At 42.1% G+C, this 24,601-nt stretch overlaps 2 protein-coding genes across 4 annotated transcripts; one reads left to right on the top strand and one right to left on the bottom strand.

The window, feature by feature from the left end:
* The first annotated feature begins 668 nt into the window (after positions 1-668).
* Positions 669-8,994, top strand: PPP4C (protein phosphatase 4 catalytic subunit). Of its 3 annotated transcripts, none has more exons than XM_089479955.1 (9): positions 669-819; positions 4,256-4,361; positions 4,473-4,524; positions 4,633-4,683; positions 4,770-4,871; positions 5,641-5,814; positions 6,025-6,151; positions 7,098-7,287; positions 7,491-8,994. In XM_089479955.1, the coding sequence occupies exons 2-9, from the start codon at positions 4,264-4,266 to the stop codon at positions 7,618-7,620; spliced, it is 924 nt and encodes a 307-aa protein (XP_089336081.1). In that variant the 5' UTR covers positions 669-819; positions 4,256-4,263; the 3' UTR covers positions 7,621-8,994. The 3 variants fall into 3 exon arrangements, with proteins under 3 accessions (XP_089336081.1, XP_089336080.1, XP_089336082.1); XM_089479954.1 differs by lacking the exon at positions 669-819 and adding an exon at positions 833-969; XM_089479956.1 differs by lacking the exon at positions 669-819 and adding an exon at positions 2,981-3,740.
* A 1,201-nt stretch (positions 8,995-10,195) lies between these two features.
* TBX6 (T-box transcription factor 6) lies at positions 10,196-22,603 on the bottom strand. The gene is made up of 7 exons (XM_089480815.1): positions 22,521-22,603; positions 21,031-21,298; positions 19,651-19,794; positions 13,436-13,506; positions 13,123-13,190; positions 12,307-12,499; positions 10,196-10,442 (listed from the first exon to the last, which is right to left on the bottom strand). Exons 1-7 carry the CDS (start codon positions 22,595-22,597, stop codon positions 10,196-10,198), a joined length of 1,068 nt encoding a protein of 355 aa, XP_089336941.1. The 5' UTR covers positions 22,598-22,603.
* Positions 22,604-24,601: the final 1,998 nt, after the last annotated feature.

The following is a 24,601-nucleotide window of genomic DNA, read 5'->3' as shown; positions in this document are numbered from 1 at the left end:
TGCCCTTTAAAAGGTTTTGGACTTCAGCTCCCAGAAGCCTCAGCCACATTGGCCAAAAGTCTGGGATTCTGGGAGCTGAAGTCCATAATCTCTTAAAGAGCACAGTTTGGGGAGCACGAAATTACTTTGATCACTTAAATCAGTGGTCCCCAAACTGTGCCCTTTAAGAGATTTTGGACTTCAGCTCCCAGAATCCTGAGCCATGATGACCAATACTCTGGGGCTCTGGGAGCTGAAGTCCAAAATCCCTTAAAGAGCTGTTTGGAGGGGAACCACTGATTTAAACCAAGGAACATGCGCCGTAGTCCTGAAACTGTGCTCTTTAAGGGACTTTGGACTTCAGCTCCCAGAATCCCATATTATTGCCCAACGTGGATGAGGCTTCTGGGAGCTGAAGTCCAAAATCGTTTAAAGGGCACAGTTTGGGGGCGACCACTGTGTCAGGAAGGAAATAAAAATGCTTGCCCTCACTTCCGTCCTTTTAGTTACGTCACTTCCGCCACCACACCTTTAAACGCCCCCTTCGCTCACAGTTCCCCTACAGCAAAGCTTTTTTGGTTGTTGTTTTCCGCAATTGGAGTTAAAAGGGAAGACAGAAGGGACGTCACTTCCGGCGAGTCCAGGGTCACCTCCATTACAAAGGAGAGAGAGAGGGGGGTCCTCGGGCCTTTGGTTGAAGAGGAAAGCGGAAGTGACGTCTAGTGAGCGGAGAGCCGGAAGCAGAGAGAGGGAGCGAGCGAAGGAGGGAGAGGGGGAAGGGCCGGGCCCGGGAGCCGGAGGGAGCCGCGGAGCCGCCTCTGCCTCTCTAAGGGACCCCAGGTAGGCGGCCAGGGGAGGCCTTGGTGCGCATGCGCCTCGCCTCTTTCGCCCCCTCGAGTTGAGGGGTTGGTTGCTATGGAGACAGAGGAGGAATGGCGGGGGACACGAGGGGTCTATGGAGGAGCCTTGAGGGGAGAGAGAGGAGAAGCGGTGGGCCTCCTCCTCCTCCTCATCGGGGTCCAAACGGAAGAGGAATGGGCGGCTATTGTGAGGAGGGGGCTGTGGGCCTTGCTAGAGGCCCGAAAAGCCTTAGTCCAGTATAGATTGTTAGGGTTACATCCACACTGGGGAAATAGTCCGGTTTGGCACCACTTTAACTCTGTGTCTGGCTCAAGGCTATGGAATTCTGGGAGTTGGAGTTTGTTGTGGGCCCAGAGCGGAGCAGAGCTCCGCTCTGGGCCCCACAACAAACTCCAACTCCCAGAATTCCATAGTAAAGAGTCAGACAAAGAATTAAAGTGGTGCCAAACCGGATTATTTCCCCAGTGTGGATGCAGCCCTAGTGTTTGAGAGGCTGGTAGCCTTTTAGACTTCTCCAGATAGTCCAGCTTTAGCTTGGAGTTAAGGGGGCAGGAGCACATAAGCCCCATTGGATTGCTATGTATTTGAGGTCCTATGCCTTCTTAGATCAAGAAGCTTGTTTGTGTGTATACTAATAATGATATGTTCCTCAGGTGCATTAGATGCAGGAAAACCTCATGCTAGGTTGCCTTAGGGCCATCGGAGTCCACTTCCTCAGGTGCATGTTTGTTCAAAGAAATAGGCTCAACTCCATGAAAGTTCATGTTGCCAGCTTTTGTTTCAGTCAGTGCTACAAGATATACTGGCAGACTGGTTTTCCAAACGAACACAGCTCTGTCTTTGAATTCAGATACAAATAGGCTTAGAGGAGCATCGTGGCTTAGTAGTTTGAGCGTTGGACTGTGTTACATGCATCTGAGGAAGTAGACTGAAGTCTCTGAAAGCTCATGCTGCCGATTTCTTTCTTTCAATGAGTCTCAAAGGCGCTGCAAGATATGTCTCTCCATACTGATTCCACAGACTAACATGGCTATATATCTTTGAATTCAATCTGTTTGTGTGTGTTCTTCGAGTCATTTCCGACTTTATCATGGGGGTTTCTGGACCAACTTTATTATGTTTATTATTTACTTATGTTATATAGACTATTTCATATGGAGGAATTCCCAGAATGTCCTCCCAGTTTGAGCATGACTTCATTGTGATGTGTTCTTTCAAGTCATTCCCGACTCATGGGCGACCCTATGATGGGGTTTTCTGGGCCACCTTTATTATATTTGTTATTTACTTATTTTACATGCAATACTTCATATAGATGAATTTTCCAAAATGTCCTGCCATTTTGAGCATGACTTCGTTGTGGTGTGTGCCTTCATTTCTATTACTACGAAAGCTCATGCTACCAGCTTCTTTCTTTCGTTTAGTCTCAAAGGTGCTACGAAACCCATTTGTGTCCGGAATTTGCTTCTCTGGGAACGCTGGGTTAAGGGGATCTGGTGGATGCATTGAGGGAACTGGTGGTAGCGCTCATAGAAGGAAGGAGGCTTGGATTAGATGCTAAAATTGGTACTGGTTAGAATAGTGGGGTGTGTGTGTGAAGGAGACTGGGGTGTTGTTTTGGTAATGGGAGGGAATTGGTCATTACCTCTCTCATTTTTGGCTTGACCTTATCTGTCTGTCTTTCTCCACCCTTATTTCTTCCTCATTCTTTCTGTTAGATTTCATCACGTTACTAGAATTCAAAGACATAGCTGTGTTAGTCTGGATGATCAGTATACAGAGGCTCAAGTTTATAAAAGCTCATGCTGCCAACTTCTTTCTTTCAGTTAGTCTCAAAGGTGCTACAAGATCCCTTTTCATACATGTTGTTAGGCAAAGGAGATAAGCTGGAGTCGAGGCCTGGATTCCTGGATGGAATGGGGAATGTGAGGCCCTCCAGATGTTCCAGGGATGCAATTCCCATTGCTCCTAGAAAATACAGCCAATGGTGATGGGAGTTACAATTTAGTTCAATGGTTCTCAGATGCTGGGGCAGATCCTTGGGGAGGGCACAAGAGTTGCTCAAGGAACTTGGAGGCCCTGATCCCTCCTCCTTTTCCTAAACTTTTTAATGTGCAAAACTTACACATGTATTGAGTTAAATATTGAATTTTCTTAATTAAAACTGTTCCAATTTGAACAGTGCTGTTTCCTTATAAAATGTTAATACAGTTGTCCCTCCATATTCACTAGGGTTAGGGGAACAAGACCCCCGTGAATATGGAAAAACCGCAAATAACAAAAACACTGTTTTTACTTGAGAGGACACCTCTCTAGGAATCTCTAGGTCCTCCAGTGCAACTCTGTGGTCAATGTTCAACATACACTGACCATACAATGGCACTGGAGTAGCTACAAATGGTCTTTCAGTGCAACTTTTAGTTAAAGTTGACCATAGAGTTGCACTGGAGGACCCAGACAGTCCTAGAGAGAACATATTAATGAAATCCGTGAATAATCAAATCCGCAAATATCAAATCCGCAAATATGGAGGGATGACTGTATACATGAATGTGTGAATAAAAATATGCACACCAAATATACAAAATATTTTAACTCATGTGCTATGTTGTGGGGGCATGATGTCGACACATAGATGTAAAGGGGGATTCCAAATGTAGAGATGTGAGAGCTGGACAGTAAAGAGCACAGATGGGAAGAAAAGCAACTCATTTGAGCTGTAGTGCTGGAGAAGAGTGCTGAGGATAACATGGATGGCCAAAAAGACACACAAATGAATCCTTAAACAGATCAAGCCTGAATTCTCCCTGGAGGCTAAGATGTTGGAATTGAGGCTGTCGTACTTTGGCCACATCATGAGAAGGCACAACTCATTGGAAAAGACAACAATGCTGGGAAAGGTAAAGGCTAGTAAAAAAGGAGGAAGATCACATGTCAGGTGGCTAGACTCAGTCAGGGAGGTCACAAGCAAGGTTTTGCAGGACCTAAGCAGAGCAGTGGAAGATAGGGAGGGTTGGAGATGTCTATCCACAGGGTTGACATGAGTCGGGGTCAGCTCAAGGGCAGTGAACAGCAACCCAGGGATACAACGTTTTAAGCTGGTACAATTTGAAGGGGCACACATTCTCCATCCCTTGTATAAAGGGATGTTGGCATTGAGCATCAGGCTTGCCTCTTTTGATATTCCTTTTGTTTCTTCAGAGTGATCAGGTAATACTGAATTCAAGACATAAGACTGTCATTTGGGGTTTATCTCAGCCTGATGGAGAGATTATTTGGAGGTGTCTTTTACTTGTATTATAGTTGTATATCTTTATTATTTGTTTAGGTTTTTAGTATAGGCTTTTACCTTGGAATCTTTTTATGAAAGGCAGCTAAAGAATGTTTTTAAAACGTAATTACATAAATTCTATAGGGGGCAAGATGGCCGAAATCAGTGACCTTGACCGTCAGATTGAACAACTGCGGCGCTGTGAACTTATTAAGGAGAGTGAGGTCAAAGCCCTCTGCGCCAAGGCCAGGTGAGCTCTTGCGGACATTTTTTTTTTTTTGAGAAAAGTATTTATTTATTGGCTATCAGACTTCCAGGTGAGAAGTAGCTGAGTGCAATGTATCTTTTTTTCCCCCAACAGAGAGATTTTGGTGGAAGAAAGCAATGTCCAGAGAGTAGATTCCCCAGTAACAGTAAGTCAGAGTTTGCTTGGGATGTCAAGTGGTATTTTGGGACTGAAATAACAGTAGTTGTGTGAGTGCTTTTATTTCTTCCCATCTCTGCTGCATTTTTCTTTCCAGGTTTGTGGGGATATCCATGGCCAGTTTTATGACCTTAAAGAGCTTTTCAGGGTGAGTACTACTACCACCCAATTCCATAGTGCCCCTCTGTAACTTTCACAGGTGATTACTTTGTGTCCTTTGTCTTCCTACTACAGGTGGGAGGTGATGTGCCTGAGACCAACTATCTCTTCATGGGAGACTTTGTTGACCGTGGCTTCTACAGTGTTGAAACATTCTTGCTACTGCTAGCGCTCAAGGTTAGGAACCCCTCTGATTAAGAACCTAAAATTTAACTTTCTTACCTCTTCCAATATATGTGCATGCCTCTCGCAGATGTCATGGGATTTAAATATAGTGTCTTGATTGAAGGAAGTAATACTACCACTGTATTCTGTTTGGTCAGACCTCACCTGGAATACTGTGTCTAGTTCTGGGCACCACAATTTAAGAAGGCTGTTGACAAGCTGGAACATGTCCAGAGGAGGGTAACCAAAATGGTGAAAGGTCTGGAAACTATGACTTGTGAGGAGCGGCTGAGAGCTGGGTATGTTTAGCCTGGGAAAGAGAAGGTTAAAAGGTGACATGATAGCTACGTTTAAATATTTGAAAGGGTGCCATATTGAAGATGGAGGTGTGTTTTGTTTTGTTTTGTTTTGGCTGCTCCAGTGATTAGGACATGGAGCAGTAGATTCAAACTACAGGAAAAGAGATTCTACCTAAATGTTAGGAAGAACTTTCTGATGGTAAGAGCTGTTCGACAATGGAATATGCTTCCTTGGAGTGTGGTGGAGTCTTTGGAGGTTTTAAACAGGCTGGATGGCCATCTGTCGGGAGTGCTTTTATTGTGTATTCTTGCATGGCAGGGGATTGGACTGGATGGCCCTTGTGATCTCTTTCAGCTCTATGATTCTGTATTGGAGCTTGGAGAATTGCATTTTTAGACTGAAACTCCTAGGAGTTTCCAAGCTCTGGTTTTAAAATTTCATACTCAAAGCTAAACTTTGCTTGATTCTTTTCTCCTTACAGGTCCGCTACCCTGACCGAATCACCCTGATCCGTGGCAACCACGAGAGCAGACAAATCACCCAGGTATATGGGTTTTATGATGAGTGCCTGAGGAAATATGGCTCCGTCACTGTGTGGCGCTACTGCACTGAGATATTTGACTACCTCAGCCTCTCTGCTATCATTGATGGCAAGGTGAGTACAGGTGGGACAATACTTATGTAGCCTGACCAGTGTGTCTGGTGTGTAGTGCTTTATGAAGTGAAGATGGAATTTAGTTCAGGGATTAAATTAAGTAAATTACTAAAAAAATAACAATATCAATGTGTTGTGATGGGTAAGGAAGGAACAGTGGTCTGGTCTGAGGTGCTGGTTGTCTTTCATATGCAGCTTTTTCTGTTTCAGATTTTCTGTGTCCATGGTGGTTTGTCCCCATCCATTCAAACACTGGATCAGATCCGAACGATAGACCGCAAACAGGAGGTGCCTCATGATGGTCCCATGTGTGATCTTCTCTGGTCTGACCCAGAAGGTATGACTTAGGACAGTGTACATATGTGTATAAAATCTGGGTATAGGGTGTGGTGGTGTTAAGGCAGTTACAGGGTTTTTTTTCCAGGAAAAGTATAATAAACTTACAGTATATGTGTTATGACTAAAATATAATGGACATGTGTGATGTCTTTAATTGTAATGCAGAATTTGAGCCTTAAGGAACAGTGGCTGTTGCACAGATATCTTTATCTATTTGAATCTAGTGTGAGAATTGTTTGTTCAATACTGGAAAAAGATCACAAGGGCCTGTTACAGACGGGCCATATAGTACGCGTAGAGCGCGTACTAGGGTTAGGAAGAGGCGGTGCTTCCGCACCCCCCTAACCCTAGCGCACGCTCTGCGTGCACAAAATGGCAGCGGCCTTTTGCCACTTCCCCACAGCCCGGAAAGCGGCGGATCGGGGCCTCAGCAGCTGCCGCTCTAGCCGCTGAGGCCCCGATACACCGGGGAAAGGGGCGGGTGCAGACCCCACCCCAAATGGGCGGTCTGTAACCCACCAAGGATATAATGCAGTTCTGATTATTTTGTGGTAGTTACCTAATAAATATGTTCTGGATTTTCAGTCCTCTCTCTTGTAAGGGCCTTGATGGGGCCTTTGTTACTGTGGCACAGAGGACCATCTGACATTTATAGGCCCTGTGCTTCATCACTGATACAAATAAAAAATCCTATTCTGGGTCTTCTACTAAAAGCAACCAGGTGTTCTATGTCCCTTCTCCCACCACCTTCTTTCTTCCATCCTCCAGTTATGTTTAGACTTATCACAGAATCCTGTTGGTGTAACTTTTACAATTCATTCCTTCTTGATGACTGCTGAGGAGCTTTGATTTGCAAGCTTGGGAAGTGCAGACATTACCTTCCATTGAGCATGCTTGGCAGTTGATTTTCTTTTGTCATAAACTCTGCTCTTTTGTATCTGCAGACACTACAGGTTGGGGTGTGAGCCCTCGAGGTGCTGGCTATTTATTCGGCAGTGATGTGGTGGCACAATTCAACGCAGCAAATGATATCGACATGATTTGCAGGGCACATCAGCTGGTCATGGAGGGTTACAAATGGCACTTCAATGAGACAGTTCTTACTGTGTGGTCTGCTCCCAACTACTGCTACCGGTGAGGAGACACTAGAGATGGATGTAGGAATAGTGAATGAGTTTTACCTGCCTTGAGCTACATTCTTAATTCAACTTAGTTTCAGTATAGAAAGAATCACAGGGGATCAGGTAGCTTTTAGGCTGATCTGGTTACCCAGAGATGTGGCAGTGATAAAAATGGTAACATCTTGTTTTTATCTGTTTTCTCTGCTTCACATGTAGATGTGGGAATGTGGCAGCCATCTTGGAGCTGGATGAACACCTTCAAAAGGAATTTATCATCTTTGAAGCAGCCCCTCAAGAAACTCGAGGGATCCCATCTAAGAAACCTGTTGCGGACTACTTCCTGTGAATGCTTCTCCCATCTCCCCCTGTGCGGCTTCTGTTTTCTCTCTTGGCTGGGGTGGGCAGCCCCTCTTTCAAGTTTTGGCGGGGTTCAGGTCTCTTCTCCCCTCCCTCTCTCCTCCCCATTGCCCAATAAATCCTCAGTTCTGGACCCCTTAGGCTGAAATGGGCATATTTTTCCTCACTACTGAATCCATGCCAGTCCCATTATGGTCTTTTCAGGATTTGTATTGTCCACCTAAAATGCTGCTTGGGACTTTTGGTCATTGGAAAAACCTGAAAACTCTTGCTCTCAGATCACTCCGTGGAAAAAGAAAATTCAGACCAGAAATGGGGAGTAGATCTGTAGATCTTCAGGGTTTTGTGGAGGAGTGGCTGACAGCTTCCTTGCCCAGCTCTCTCACTCATCTGCAGTGCTTCTCTACTCTTTAGAAGGACTGGAAATTATTAGTAGAGAATGTATCTGATGGAACTGGACTTGGAAATAAAGAGGAACCAGTGGCCAAAGCATATCTAAAGCTGTTTGGAGCACCGAATTTTAGGATTATTTCTCTAATTCTGTAACAGTGAGGTGCCTCTTGGTTTATTCTTTTCTGGTCAGCTGGCCTCGGAATGCTATGGTTTTGGTGCCATTCCATAACTCTTAAGCAGAGAACAAAAAGTGCTTCAAACCTTGCTGTGTCTGGTTGCTGGAAGACCTGACATACTGGTTTCTTGGCACTTTGATTTAAAATACATGGTGTAGAGTGATCTAGATTAGGAAGTGGTTCTTTTGTGTGCCGCCACCTCTCATTACCACTTTTCTCTTCAAAGTTCTTTTTTTTTTTTTTTTGCCAGTAGAATATTTGACTGTTTCCCAGTTTACAGTACTAGAAAGTCCTGATCTTTCAAAAACTGGTAGTCCTTCAGATTATTGGATGTTCCAAATGTTCTATAGAATTCATTCAATTCTGGTGAATTTATTAAATATTTTATTGGCAGATCTGTATACTGGTTTTCCTCCTTCCTGCCCCCTTCTCTCTGAATTGGGGAGACTGGGACCATATCACACAAATCAATTTGACCAATAAGATACATTCTCTATGTTTTCTCCTATTGATATCTAGCCCCCTGTGGGGATGGTGTATCCAAATCCCATCCAACCCCAGGTTCAAATGTCCCTCCTCTCTTCTGTCTGTCCTTAAGAAAGGAATATTCAATCCAGATATTTTACAATTGAAAGGGGAGGGGGGACTTCCTTCCACTTTCCCTATGTCTAGGAGGGGCTTTTCCCTCTCAGCTCTGATATGTCTCTTGCTCTAATTTTATTTTGTTTTATTTTGGTTTTTTTCCTATTTACAATTTTAGATAAAAAATTCTAATAAAACTCAGAAAAAAGATACATTTTGTATTGCATATTTCTCTTGCTATGTGGTTTCTTAGTGTTTTGAGTGCTACAGAAATATCTATTCTCATGTACATATATGTTCCTCTGCACTCTTCTAATTTCTTGTGGAATTCATACCCAACTAGGTTCCTGCAGATGTCTTCGCTCCCATATATTCAGTGAAAAGAAAAGTTTTATTTTCTCTAGACTTCTGTAGGAAATCTTTGGCCTTCAGTCATGGAATCAGTGTCTTACTGTGAAACTTGGCATCTAAAATACAGTATTATCTCATAATCCTGCCACACTTTAAACTTTTTATTTCAGGGAAGTGGTTGCTACCACACATAACCACCAGCATCAGTGCTTCTAATACAAAATAATGTGTTCTGTAAAGATAATGGAAAGCACCAACTATGAGTTATTTTGGTAAAATGTAAAATCATCAGGGTCAATTTGTTTTAAAATCATAATAGAAATTGCTTCTGAAAGACTGAATTTAATTCTATTTAATCATTTTGTGTATTATTATTTACTGTAACCTTACTATTCAGAGATGCACTAGAATGGAGGTACACAACAACTAATTTTTGATTGTTTTGAGAGGAATGTTCAGTTTTTCAGTTTATATCAAGACTTCTACTCCTTCTTTAGAGATTTAGAGAGTCCAGGCCTTGTTAGAGAGAAAGTATGTGTTTGCAGTTCATGTATACCTTCTGCATAGTAGGACTGATCATGTTATCTCCTATCGCTATAAACTTTGCTTAACATAACTATGACATATAATTAGAAGTTGTATAATAATTGCTAAGAAAAAAATTGAAATCTGATTTACGTAATCCAATTCAATTAGAAAAACTTTTTAAAACCACTGGTTTTTATCATTCCTAAAAGTGATTACTGAAGCTTTTTAAAGTTTAACTGAAACCCACCAAGCTTTTAAGTAATTTTTTTCTCTTATAGAGGAAGAAACTGAAGCAGAAATTTAGGTTGGCACTTTAGTGCTCTAACTTCCTTACATCTATAATAGAGGAGGAGAAATAAATGTACAGAATGATATAGGCTAACAGAGATTTAATTATAAGATAAAGCAAGACACAAACAAGTTTACCTCTACCTGGAACAATATGAACAATAATAAAGAAAGAGGAAAACACCATGAAACATTACAATCAATACCTGGAAGACAGGGTTCCAGGTTTTTGTGAAGGAAGAAGAGTTAAAGCATGGGTGGCTGTGAGCCAGGATAGCCAGAAGCAGGGCCATAGACACGAGGGGGTGGTGGGTAGGGTGTGAAGCTGAATTTGAAAGGAGGGAAAGAGGAGGCATCTGGTGGCTCTGTCCCTCCGAGAAAAGGAATAATATCTAAGCCATTCCAACTTGGAAGCATTGCTCTGAAATCCGATTGCTCAGGAGGTGATTTGGCAGTGGGAGAAGATGGAGGAGCTGCCATTTCTTGGCTTGGGCTGCGGAAAAAGATAGGGTAAATCAGACACTCAAAACAGAACTTTGCATTGATAGCTGGACATTCCTACCCTCTTGAGTTTGTATACACAACTGTGCTGTCAGCGTCAGTCCCAGTTTTTCAGTATATTTGGTCTAGTTTCCTCATGACAGATTCTGCATGTGTAAAATCAGTGCTTGGGTGGGGGAGGCTTCTTAGACTATAGTTCCCCTAATTCTCCAACCACAATGGCCCATCTTGCATACATCTATTCATTCTTGTTTTTTTTAATTCAATTGAAAATAAATGACACACTTGTGTGTGATGTCATGGTTGGAGTAAACTATACATGGCTAATCTGACTTCAGAGCAGAATAGCTTTGGCAGGAACAGCTGTAAATCTATCAAGATATCTTTGCAGTACTCAAATGGAGGCCTGGATGCATTAATAGGATACAAGCTGTTCAAACAGGTTAAAGGATCATGGACTGGGTAAGATAGCTAGCCGTTAACTGATTTGGGAATTGCCCAGTGTGATGATGCAGAAGAACTTGCAAAAGTAATTTAAAAGATGGCACTTGTATCACAGAAGTGGAAACTGTCTTGTGCATAACTGGAACATTTGTCTTGAGATGCTAGACTAGCACATACAGTTGGGAAATAATAGCATTGTCCTTTTATTTGTGGACTATGAGTGAAAGAAGGCAAACAATCTCTAAAGACTACAGATGACTTCTTTGTGACACTTCCCACTATTCTAGGGCCGTATATGTGTACATTTTAGTGTGTATCATAATGAGTTTTTCATCTGTGAAGGATCTCTGGGTTTTCAACTTGCTCTCCAAATGTATCAGTATGCTAAATGCTGGATTCGTTAGCCCTCTGACACCTTGCTTTGCACCCAAGGTGGGCAGATGCATTTTAAAATTTATTTTAAAATGGGAGAGGAAGAAAAGATCTGGTAACATTGCCTGTGTTAGCCAGTAACACACTGTATTCCAGAAGGGCAGCTGGCACTACACAAAGTTAATTTCAAAAGATACTAAAACTTAATTGCAGATGTGTTCCAGATTCCTTGTCATACCTAATATTAAATTATACTATAACCTTTGCCAGATAGAATACCCCCACAAAACATAATTTGGAAAGTGGGCAAGTGTTTTTAAATGGAACAGAAAGTTATCACTGCGGATAATACCATTTTTATTATGTATAACAGTACGAAGAGAAGGTTTAAGCTGTCTGAATTATACTTTCTGAGTTGTTTTAGTTTCTTCTGGCAAACATTTTCTTACTTTTAATACATTAGGTGTGACAAGAAATTGAAGCAAATCTGCAAATAAAGAGTCTTTTAGCATCTATTTGTGTGTGATTTTTGTTCTTGAAAACCTGGAGAACTGATATCTTCAGAATCTGGCTTGGTGATAAAAATATAAGTTTGTATGAAACGCAGTGAGAATATGATGCCTGTTTTCACCCTAGGACTGGTTTCTTTAGCCATCAAAAGAAACACCATCTCAGTCCAGAAGGGATACTACAGTCAACCCTCCGTGTTCACAGACTCCTTATCCAAGGATTCAACCATCCATGGCTTGGAAATGTTCAACAAATATATAAATTCCAACAAGCAAGCTTTGATTTTATACGTTTATGTATGGGACACCATTTTATTGCACCATTATATTTAATGGGAATTGAGCATCCATTGATTTTGACATCCATATGAGGTTCTGAACCAAACCCCAGTGGATACCAAGGGCTCAATGTGCAAGTCCATTTTATGAAGGTACAGTAGAAGGTTACCAATAGGTATATTGGCTGGCCTACTGATTGACTGGAAATTTGTGTGTATGTGGGGGGAAGCAGCTAGTTAATTCTATGCTCACCTGCTGTAGGGTGATGATGCCCCTCGTAAACCATGGAATGCAGCTGGATGTTGCACATAAGCCTCAGCGCCACTGGGATTGGTCCCTGCAGGGGGGTAAAAGGAGCAGGAGGGTTGTGAAAGCCCAGGCGGGGGCTGTGAGTCCAGAGATGTCTCCTCTGTCAGAGTGGAATCACAAGGGCCTTTCTTGCTTTCTAGGTGGGAAAGGAGAGAAGACAGAAGGTCAGAACTGGAAAGGGGGACAAAACAACTACATGTGGGAAGTTTATGAGTCCAGCAATTGGTATGAAAAATGTGGAGCATATGGGAATGACCCTCTGGTAGAGTACACAGCTTTTAAAAAATCCACACTAATGGCTTCTCCAGTATGTTGTTTGAAATAAAAGGAGATTTCAGTATATGCAATTGTGACCTTTCCCAGGGTAACAGCCCTTTAGTAGCGTTATATGATGAGGGTACAGTGGAATGTGACTAGAATGAAGCAAACATAGCCTCTGAAATATTATGAAATGGTGTTGTAGGACTTGGGAAAGACTAATGGGAATATATGTAGAAGGCACAATAGTGGTAAAGAAGTCAAAGGAAACAAGAGCATTGTTTGTATGTTTCGGGTGACTTTAAAATGAAAGAGAGAATTCCATAAAGCTGTGAGTAGATACCCAGAAATAGTAATGTTGAGATACTCCACAGAGTTCCAATAAGTAATCTTCAGTATATTCAATTATGTTTGCAAAGGAATTTCATTTCTTTTGGATGAATGAAGGAGAGCAGATGGAATGAGAGGTTAAATTACAAAATAAAAGGTATGTGCTTTTACCATTTTCTCCCACGTTGGCCTCACATTCATTTGCTTTCATCTTCCTCTTGATTCGTGCCTCACGCTCCCTGTATTTTGTAATAAGGACTATGTTGAAAGTTGGTAAACAACTGTGGAAGCTCAGTCTGCTCACTAGTTTCACATGTTTCTCTAAGCTTTATTTTTCTAGTGAGTTTAACTTCGTCTGTTTGTGATTTGCCACCCCCTTGTAACTTATTATTGTTCCGACTAGCCAATACTGGAAAGAGACAGTTTGATACCACCCAAGGTGGAAACTACAATAAGTTCCCCTGTGGTATTGACCTCTTCCTACCTTTTGCTGTTCATGCCATTCTCCCGAAATCCTTTTGCAAAAGGATTGCTCTCTATCTTCATTTGGGTGATCTGAATGAGGAAGAGGAAAGTGTTAGGGGTTAAAATGCACAGAAAGCAAAATATAAAATCTAGCAAAGAAATATAAGAGAAAGCAAAATTTAAGAAAAACCAAATATGGATAGAGATTGTTTCTTTTGTTTAATTTAGAAAAAGTGTTTAACTGTATAGACATGAAAACATTTGAGAAACAATGCGGGAAAGGTCCTATGTAGGAATTATTCTATAATGAGATAAATGAGGTACATAGATAACCAAATTAGAACAAAAGACATCTGGGAAATTACAAACATTAGGAAGTTATTTTTAGTGTATGAGCAAAAATGTCTGATATTAATGCAGATATATGTATTAATAGGACAAGTTGTATTCTATGTTTTTAAAGTAGCTTGTAATAAAACGCTAATAAATAAAAATTAAAATTAAAAATTGCACAGATAGAATTACTGTAGTTTTATGAGTTTTGTCTTTCAAGTGTGCACAAACAGGCATTTATTCAATTGCCTGAATATCTATCTTCCCAGTTTCTGTACTAAAAATGGTCACAAATAGAATAATGCAAACATATTTGCATACAACTTATTAAGTTTGTGGAATCTTAATTTTTTGAGGAGGGGGGTTGTATTCAGGTCCAAAATACATACAGCTGTATTGCAGTGGCAAATCTGTTTTGAATAAATTTGCCCAAAAAAAATTATACAAAGGGATGTTGTAGTACCTTGGAGACTAACTGTGCAAAAGAAATTGTAGCATAACCTTTTGTACACTTGGTTTACTTCCTCAGGTGCATGAAATGAACTGGTGTTCCTTCCTGGGCATAGCATCTGAGTAAATAGACCAAGTCTACAAAAGGTTATGCTACAACTTCTGTCACTCAGGTGTTTATCACACGGGTGGAAATTAGGAATTTAAACAGTAATTAATCTTTGCAAACCATGCAATTGATATTAAAATGCAATTAAAATGAGATTACCACAAGAACCATTATCTCATGAATAATCAGGGAATAACCAGGCTATAAACAGCAAAGTCATTCACAGGGAAATACTGTGAATGATTTGCTATTGTTTCTTGCCTGGTTATTCACGGGATAATGGCACTTTAATCACGTTTCATCTTGTTGTCGTGTGAAAACCATTAGTGCAATTGCAGGATTATCACAGGTTATTCACAGCATAATAGCACTTCGAACATGACGTTGTGTGAAAACCAACTGCAATATTATCATGGGTTAATCACTGTTTATACTTCCAGTTGTCCCCCGTGTGATAAACTTCTCAGTTAGTCTCAAAGATGCTAAAGATCTATTTGCATACTGATATTCCAGACTAACATGGCTATGTCTCTGAATTCTACATTATGATACAGTTGCTTTAAGTTGGAATCAACTCAAAGGCACATGAAAAGCAACAATATTCCCTAGCACTGAGCCAGGGCAGTTAAAGCGGTCTCAAACTGTATTATTCCTGCAGTGTGTTTTTGAACCTTGAAAGCCTGCCCTGCCCTGAACATTTTGACAATGCCTGTATTGCCATGACAAGAAATACACTCATACTATATTTTTGCCTTCTAGCCCGTATTATTTATCTCTTCTTCCCTGCCCTGTCACCTAGCAACATTAACTTATGTAGCCCCAAAGGAGTGGAATAGTCTTGGTGCCTATGAAAAAACAATTTTTCCTTAGATTACAGGGTGGAGATCTTAAATTCTCTATTCTTGAGCACCTTTCTTTCAACCCTCGCTGATACTGGTTGGAACCAAGATAGAAGATCTTGTGTGTGTATGTATACAAATGAACAATCTGATGTGGGTTTGCTGCGGCTACTTCTGGATCGAAAAAAACAAATTACACAATGCATTTTTTCCTAATCGCAGAAGTAACTGGTGCACCAGACTAAGCCGCTGACGAAAGGACTTAATTATAAGGGTTGGCTTGTTGTAGTAATGTTGCATCAACTCTTGGGGATTTGTCCTTGCATTAAACTTGAGCAATGCTTGCCACTAATTATGCCTTGACAAAACAGCTAAATTGAGTGGGATTGTACATATCCAAAGGACAGTAATCTTAATGCCCTTCCTAGTTTAAAAGACATGATGGGTTGAAATGGTACGGTGGGACTTTGGCATCTGCTAGAGTTTGGTTCTAGGACCTCCCAAAATCAGTGGATGCTCAAGTCGCATTATATACAATGGCATAGTAAAATGGTGTTCCTTATATAAAATGGCAAAATCAAGGCTTGCTTTTTAGTATTTAAACTATATATATATATATTCAAGCCATGGATGGTTGACTCCGTGGTTACAGAATCCGTGGATATGAAGAGACGACTGTATAAGTAAATGCTTGAAGGGTTATATAAAGGGAAGAAGGATATGGGTGGCTAAATAGCTAAAGAGCCAATGTGAGTCTATGTGAGAACAGATTAATTGTTTTGTTAAATTGTAATTGTTGTGGCTGGTAAGGACACAAAGGCTTGTGTTGCCATGGTTAAATAGCACAGAAACACATTTGAGGACAGAAATGTGTGAAGGGATGGAGTAAGAAATGGAACAGAAAAGGCTTGCATGATCCAAGTACAGCTTGTGACTGAACAGAGTAAGGATATTTGGGTGAGGAACATGCAGGGATATTTAAAAAGTTGAAAGACACATGGTAAAAAAAATATGAAGACTAGGATATTTATAGGTACATAATATACATGCATGCTACAGGATCATATGGAGGTGAAGGATATCATTAATCCGGAGGTGAAAGAGTATTTAAGGGTTATGACCAGAGGAGAAGGCCTGAGGTAATTTAGAAGTGTAAGAGTATCTTTGAGGAAGGAAATAACTGTAATGTGGAAAATATATAAGGCATATATGGATTTTCACTGTTCAGTTGGATGCGAGGCAAGTGAAAAATTGCTAGAATATGGTACAAAGAGAGGCCTAACATGGAGTTGGTTTCATTGACAAATAAGAGGTGGCACATTCCTAGGAAAGGACAACGCTACTAGTCCTCACAAAGGTAAACTAAATTTTATATTTGCATAATTCTACAGATGTAGAGGAAGGTGGAAAGAGACTCCCTGACATGACAGGAATTAAAGTTCAAGGGCATCATGATGTTTTTACTCCTGGAAGAGGCCACTGAATATGAGGATATAAAAGAGACATGGCCAGGAAAAGCAAAAAATGAGGTAATGAGGACGTGAAGGAATACCGAGAGAAGCTATGATATTTTAATGTTTAGATGGTGTTTTTTAGGCTGTGTTTTCATTTCTGTATTGTAAATGCTATAAAAGAGAGCCAGTGTGGCATAGTGGCTTGAATGCTGGGCTGTGATTCTGAAGACTAGGGTTTGATTGCCCATTTGGCTATGAAACCACTGGGTGACCTTAGGCAAATCACACTCTCTGAGCCTCAGAAGAAAGCAATGGTAAACCTCCTCTGAACAAATCTTGCCAAGAAACCCCCATGATGGGGGTCACCATAAGTCAGAAATGACTTGAAGGCACAGAGCAACAACAAACAACAAATGCTATAAAATGAAATGAAATTTCATTTTGATGATCCAGTCCTAGACATGGGAGTGATAGGTTGCATAAGAACTGGGGTATAAGTGTTCAGGCAGAAGATACAACTGTGGGACTCTGACCCATTATGGGCAAGGGCTCTTTTGTAGCAAAAATTGTGGTATCTGTTCTGGAATATATTGGCAATTCAGAATTGGTGCATATTCCATGGTGTCTCCAGAAAAGTGGGAGGAAAGCAGCAGTTCTCTCTGGTGCTAATCTGAGTAAGAAGAAAAGTGAGTGGATAGCAGCATCAGAACCTCCTTCACACATGCATGTGAGCATACACACATGCACACATACATGACACAAAAGGGACAAGTTGGATTTCTGAGGCGTGGCTGAGCTTCATCCCACAATATGTTAGATTTTCAAAAGATAATTAGCTTAATTTAATATTATTGCTAACCTGCCATTGTGATCACATTTTACGTTCCTGACATAAGGGTGCTAGGGATGGGAACAAGGACTGCTGAATTCTTATATAATTTGGATAGGATAGGGTGGTGTGGTGTTTGTTGCTTTAGTTGTGGGGATATTTTAAATATCCAAATGACATATCTATTGTCCCAGATTATTTTCTGTCAGTTCCCAGCACCAGCTACAATATTTTATTCCCACCTTCAACTGGACTTCTTTTTAATTCCAAGACACATTGGCGGGATACAGACGGGCAAAAAGGGGTGTATTCATGACGTCATGAAGGTAGAGCCTTCAGACGGGTCTTACCTGAATGCCGCCATGAACACGCCCCCCGCACGCCCCAAGTGGGAAGAGGCAGCATTAAAAAGGTGCTGCTTTTCTCCGCTTCTTTTCCGTTTGATGCGCAGCTGCGCAGCTCCGTCTGTAAGCTGCTGCACCGGTACGCCAGAATTGCTACGCCGCTAATTTAAGTTGCCCATTTAAAAGCTCCGTGTCTGCTGCGTCGCATAATGAGTCGGGGTCCTGGAACATGCGCAGTTTGCAGTCAGGCTTTAATTGCAGCGTCAGCTGCCATGCAGGTGTGGAAGCTGCAGCACAGCTGCAGCGCATTTTAAGACTCGTAACCCTAACCCTAACCCTAACCCTAACCCTAACCCTAACCCTAGAGCAACATGTACGCATGCGCTGCTTGGAAAGTTTGGACTTTAAAGTGAGCCCCTACACACATTCCTGTGCCATTTTCACCTAACAATAAAAACCCCTAAAACTGTAAATATTTACATATGTACAAGGGAGGTGATGGGGGATGGCAGGGGGACAGCGGTGGCAGCGGCGACAGCTGTGGCTGTGCATTGCAGATTCAGCAGGAGCGCGGGGACCAAAGAAGAGGAGGCATCCATGATGCTGGTGACACTGGCAACGTGCAAGCGGACAAGGATGCCAACACCAGCTGATCACCAGCTGGCAGGAGACCACCATTGTTCTTGGGCAGAGCGGGGGGAAAAGTTTTAAAGGGGCTTGGGCACTTTAAATGTGCCCATAGGCTTTCTGCCGCCGCCGCTTAGCGCTGCAGCTGCGCAGCTGCGCATCCGCCAGCCGGCAAAGGAAAAAAAAAAAGCCCCGTTTTTGGCCGCCCGTGAGGAAGCTGCCTCTCTCTTTGCAGCGTCCTCCGAGGCGGCGGTTTGGAAACTGCGGGTCAGAAACGGACCCAGGTGAGGCGTCTTCACTGCCCCCCATGTGGAAGCCCCATCTCCTGAGCCACGCCCCTGGGGTGGGCGGTCTGGAGGCTCCGTATTCAGCAGAATACACCTCCAAGACGTCTTCCCCTGCCCGTTTGTATCCCGCCATTGACACAATAAGTTCTCTTCTTCTTCTAACTGAGTTAAGATAGTACTATAGTGCATCAGTGCACTATAACCCTGTAACTCTTAAATTACTTTTTTTTAAGAAAGGAGAACATTGCCCTTTAAACCATAGGACCATGTCAGCAAACCATGTCTCTGTTTAAAACAAAAGTAAAACTTAAAGAGCATTAGTGCAGATTAAAGAAATAGGCACCAACAGCCCATAGAAAGAATGGAATGGCTGGACGTGGAGGTGAAGGCAAAAATAATACACAAGTTATATTCTGAGAACCTATATAGAGAGCCCTTATTGCACCTTTGAGACTGAAATAAAGAAGTTGCCAGCATGAGCTTTCGTAGACTTCAGTCTACTTCCTCAGATATATCTGAGGAAATAGACTGAAGTCTGCAAAAGCTCATGCTGCTTCTTTCTTTCAGTTTGTCTCAAAGGTGCAATAAGATCTTTCTGCATACTGTTTCTACAGACTAATACAGCTATATATTTGAATTCTACTATTCTGAGAATCTATGCTTTAAACCAATCAGAAAGAGCCCAAAATCTGAAGGAAGCACTATGGATTCTTGAAAATAAATCACACCAAAAAGCAGACTTAGAATTGCAGCTTGAAATATCCAGTTTTCTTAGGTGTATGTAAAAAATGCCTTTTAATCAACCCACAGGAGCAGATCAGTTTGGAGCATGAGAAGGGGAGGGGGAAAACTGTTGCTCAGGAAGGTGCTTTCCCTCATCATTCTTTCCTCGTGCCCACTAGCACCACCTATGAGAATGGGCTTTTTCAAAGGAAATCTTATAATGATGGTTTTGCTCTCACCTGTGGATTTTGGTAGGCTGTGACAGTCAGAAACTGGGTCTCAGGAAAGGTGAAGGAAGCACAACCGCCGCCTGCTCCACGACGCCCTCCAGCTCCAACCACATGTACCCGTGGCTGATATCGGTGCATGGAGTGAACAATTAGCTGAAAAGAGATGTGAGAAGCAGAAGTGAGTTATACCTTTGGTATCTATTTATCTGTACATGCAATTCTTCCTGCCTAGGGTTTCTAGACTGAAAACTGGAGAGTGCTCCTGTATCTTTAAAGGTTGAGTGGAAGGTGGAATTTCAGCAGGTATTGCTTTTCATGCAACCAGGTAAGAAGCAACACCTGCTGAAATTTCTTTTTCTAAATAGTCATGAAAGATACATGAGCAGTTTTCAGTTTTCACTCTGGCAACCTTATTCCTGCCATATCTCATCTTTATCCATCTTTTTAGGGTTAGGGTGATGTATTCTATATTTCTGCATGAGGTGCAGATGTTGATGTTAGTTACAGGATCTGCTGCCATGATAATCTTGGCTTATATCCTTATACATTAAAAGGACAAGCAAGGCTTTAGTCCTTATGGCTACAAAGGTGAACTACTGTACACCAGTTGCTGAAATGTGCTGAGTAGATTTCTAGTAATCTAGATATTGAGATTAAGTGGGCATCACAGCTTTCTTGCCTTGCCTGATGGAAGTAAAGGCCTACATCTGTTCGCTAATCTCAACTAGAGTACACACATTGCTCAATGGTAAATCAATGCTTGTGTAGATAGCATTGATAAAGTGAGTCTGTTCTGGTTGGATTTAAGACAAAACTGTTACAGACTGCCAAAATAAAGCTGCTTCGGGTCTCTTTGGAGGTATGCTATTTAAATGATGCATGGGTCCTAAGAGTCCGGAGGTCGCGCTAAAGCCACACTCCATTCCTAAGCACTGGGGTGCAGCTTTGGTGCAGTTTCCGGATTCTTAGGGTGCATGCATCATTTAAATAGCATACCTCCAAAGAGACCCGAAGCAGCTTTATTTTGGCAGTCTGTAACAGGCCAAACTATGCATAATAAAACAGTAAGCATAAATCTACTTAGTTTGTGCAATCTACTTATATTATGGAATGCAGTTTGTTTGTTTCAAATGTAGCCATGAATGATTTTTATTTTATTTTAAAGAGAGTATATAAAACACTACATAGGGCTCCACTCTATAATGCACCCTATATCCATCCCCATAGTCCCTCACAAAATTGTCAGACTAAAGAATCTTCTCATATATCTGTCTGTATCCTCTTACAAATATCTATATTGATCTTAGAGCCTTTCTATAGTCATATTTCTTTCTATTTATTGTCATTTGGCTTTCCCAAAATACCCTTTCCCCGTCCCACCAGTCATACATGTCCATGGGGATCCAGTGTGTTGTTGGTGAGCTTGAGCCGGTGGAAGGACACAGGCTGACGCATCCAGTGGGCACCTGATGCAGGTGAGTCAGGGTGGATGTAGACTCGGTCTGGAGGAGGTAATTCAGCCTTGCCACTGGCCTTCCACCGTTTGCCTTGCCACTTGTAACGGGAACCACCTACTGGGACTACATCCACTAGCAGCAGGTACTTTGCCTCAGGATCCAGTCCTGTTACTGAAACTTTCAACTGTGGAAACATCCGCCTGAGAAGTTAAAGCATTAAAAACATGGGCTAGAAAATTCTTCTTATGTGGGGAACTGGTCTATGAAACATAACATAGGGAATAAAGAGCTTTCAAAGTTACTTTTAATTAATCTAATGACACCTTGAAGCCATCCTTAACTGAGCAGGGTTCCAGACACTTGTTATGGATTTCTTTAGCATGTCACTATATTTATTAAATGCTTTCTTCTTAACAAGACTGTCTCTTTTGGGTCCCAGAAGTAACTTTTCCTCTGGCCCATATTTGAGCCTAACAATTTTAGAAAATAAAACAGCAGAATGAGTGAATTACATCCATCACATGTGCTGTCCAAGGGCAAACAAAACATTTGGCTCTTTGCAATACACATCTCATTTTGCTTAAACTACATTACTCTGGATTCCTTGAGGCAATGGAAGAATGTTAGAATCCCCTTTATAGCACATGTGTAAGGTATTCCATGGAAAGTATTTTTCCAAGAAGGCAAAACACCTAAATTGAATTAAACATTGGCTGACAAACTCCCATCATTTCCAAACAGTGTAGTCAGTTGTCAGTGATATTAATGGTTGTACTCCAACAACATCTAGGGGTCAAAGGACTAGAGAGTCCAGCAACCTGTTTTCTACAGTGGCCTAGCTGTGTGTTTCTCTGAAGCTTACAAGCATATTATGGAATCAACAAGCCTCTCATTCTCTGTCTTATCATGGATAATAGTGGCAGATAGGTTCAGTCTGTCTGAATTTGTCAGGTCACATCTAAACAACAAACCATCATTGCATTCATACAGTACTTCAGAGTAGCCATACATAGGATTCCCCAGTCTTCTGGAGAGATGTTTTTAAAGGGCCCCTACCCTCATTTTAGAATCATAGAATTGGAAGAGACCGAAGGGTCATCCAGTCCAATCCCCTGCCATTCAAGAAATCTAAATCAAAGCATCCCCGACAGATGGCCATCCAGCCTCTGTTTAAAGACCTCTAAGGAAGGAGACTCCACTACACTCAGAGGGAGTTTGTTCTTGTATAGAGTAGTGCCTCACCTTCTCAAATGAAACAGAGTGGATGCTGTTTCTTTATTTTAGGGGAGAAAAATGCATTCTTCATAAATTCAAAAACACTGGCTTCAAATATTCTGGAAGTGATTCATGTCATAGGGAAGGGGTTCCAGAGTCTAGCTTAAGGTAAGTTATTTTCCTCCTTATTCCCATTTGGTTTCTCACCTGCCTGCCTTGGTGATGATCATCTCTGTGCCAATGCCACTGAAACGTTTCCAAAGCTCACCATTCTCCAGGTTCATCCGTATTCCAGGGGGTAGACGTGGTGTTGGTGGGGGAACAGATGGGAGAGCCTGGCCTGACCCATAAGGATGGGCTGGACCTGGTGGCAGAAGGCGGCCTGGAGGTTCCAGGGCAGAGAAGAAACTATCCAGCTTGGGGGTAGCATCAAGGTCTAAGGGCAAGAGAATAAATCAGAGAAACGAGTGAGTAGCATTGAGAATTATTGACTAAGCTGTAAGGGGTGGGGGAAGGAGAGGGCCACAGACAACACCGAGGAGCATCGTCTAGGAATTTGTCACCCTCCTGCTGTTTTCTGCCTGTTTTCTCTTCCTCCATCCTATTCGCCTGACCAGTTGGTCTTGGGTGCTAAAAATCCAACTGGTGGGGGTAGGGGTGGTTGAGGGAAGCAAGCAATGGAATTTATGTGAATTCTACATTTCTTTCCCCCCTTTTGCTATACAATTCCTGGCCTCCCACAGGCCTGTAGAAACCAGCAACTGCTTTCTCTTCTCTGGGTACCCCTGTATTCACATCCATCCTTTCTGTATGCTCTGATTTGCCCCCTGTGAACTTTCCTCTTACTTTTTCAAATGTGCATTTCATTTTTCTCCAAATGCAAGTGATCCTTGGCTTCCTTCCAGCCCATCCTCCAACCCTCTGAGAATTCAGCAGTCCTAGTTCCCAGTCCTAGCCTCTTCTTCCTAGCTTCCTAACAATCCTAAGAACTGGAATTTGTAATACACCCCCTTACTTTAATCAAGCAGACACCATTCCTATCCTCCTCCACTTCCAAATCACTTAGAAGTCTTGCATGATATTCCATCCTGTAAAGGGATTTTGATGATCTCTCCATCCCTCTTGTACACATCAATATAACCATTCCTATTCTAGAAAATATCAGGAGTTATAGTTCTGAACCTTCTTGCTTTCAATAGCATAGAAATTTTAGACCTCATCTTCTTGTTTACTTTAATGTGTATATAACAAATTTGTATCTGACACTTCTTGCAAAGAAGGAAGGAGACATACACTGTATTTCCCACACTCCTTTTACTCTCACAACAGCCTTGTGAAATAAGTTAGAGAAATGATGCCTACTTCAAGGCCAGCCACAGAGCTTAATGGTTATATGAATATCCTTTAGCCCAGTGAATGCTGAAAATAAAACATCCAACATTTCTGGCTGCATTCACTCACCCTTCTCTCTTGTTTCAGTTCTTCAATCCCCCCCCCCTGCTCTCCCACCACCACCATTTCCCAATTTCTCACCTGGGTATCTGAAGGCTTCATACTGGGGTGCCTGACTCTGGGGGTACCCAGTTCCAGGAGGTGGGGGTGGCCGCAGAGGGTAAGAGCCCCCATACTGTGAGAACATCTCTGAGGGATGGTACATGGGATGCTGAAGGAAGCCTGGGAACCAGAACTCTTGGATTCTTTTGGAGGGGCTGGGGATCCTAGTGGATTAGAACAGGTGAAGAAAGCCAACTAAAACAGGAAGCCAAGGCCCAGTGCCTTCTGTCAGTAAGGAGGCAGGTTTAGAGGGTTAGAAAAATAGTGGCAGGACAGTATGGCCCTGGGAAGGAATGGAATATGGTTTTTTGGAATAGGAAGAAGGAAAGGGAAGCCTGCTAGGTTGAGGGCTGGGAGCTAGGTTTCCTTGGTTCTGTCTCATGAGCAAGTCTAGGATGCGTCCACCTCCAGCTCCCTTCTCTTCCTGAGGAGCCCCTGACTGGGGCTGTATTTATGATTCTGCCAAAGCTCTTTGAAGTGAGACCCCAAATGGCACATTCACACCTCTAGAGGGGAGGGATTTGGGGCTGAAGGCAGGGGAGTTGGAGGAGAGAAGTAGCAGTGACATACATTCTCAGCCCCAGGATGTCCCATCTTTACTCACCTTCTAGCTATTTCTAGCAGTGTCCCTCTATTTTATCCAACTTCCTCCTTTGTTTTTATTTCATCCCTAACCTGAGTGCCCTCATACAAGAAATTGTCTTCCATGTCTGATACATTCTATCTCAGACTGC

This window comes from Sceloporus occidentalis, unplaced genomic scaffold (genome assembly GCF_023333645.1).
Source record: "Sceloporus occidentalis isolate IW3139 unplaced genomic scaffold, rSceOcc1.0.p SCAF_14, whole genome shotgun sequence".
Lineage (NCBI taxonomy): Eukaryota > Metazoa > Chordata > Lepidosauria > Squamata > Phrynosomatidae > Sceloporus > Sceloporus occidentalis.
This window is presented reverse-complemented; position numbering and strand designations above follow the sequence as displayed.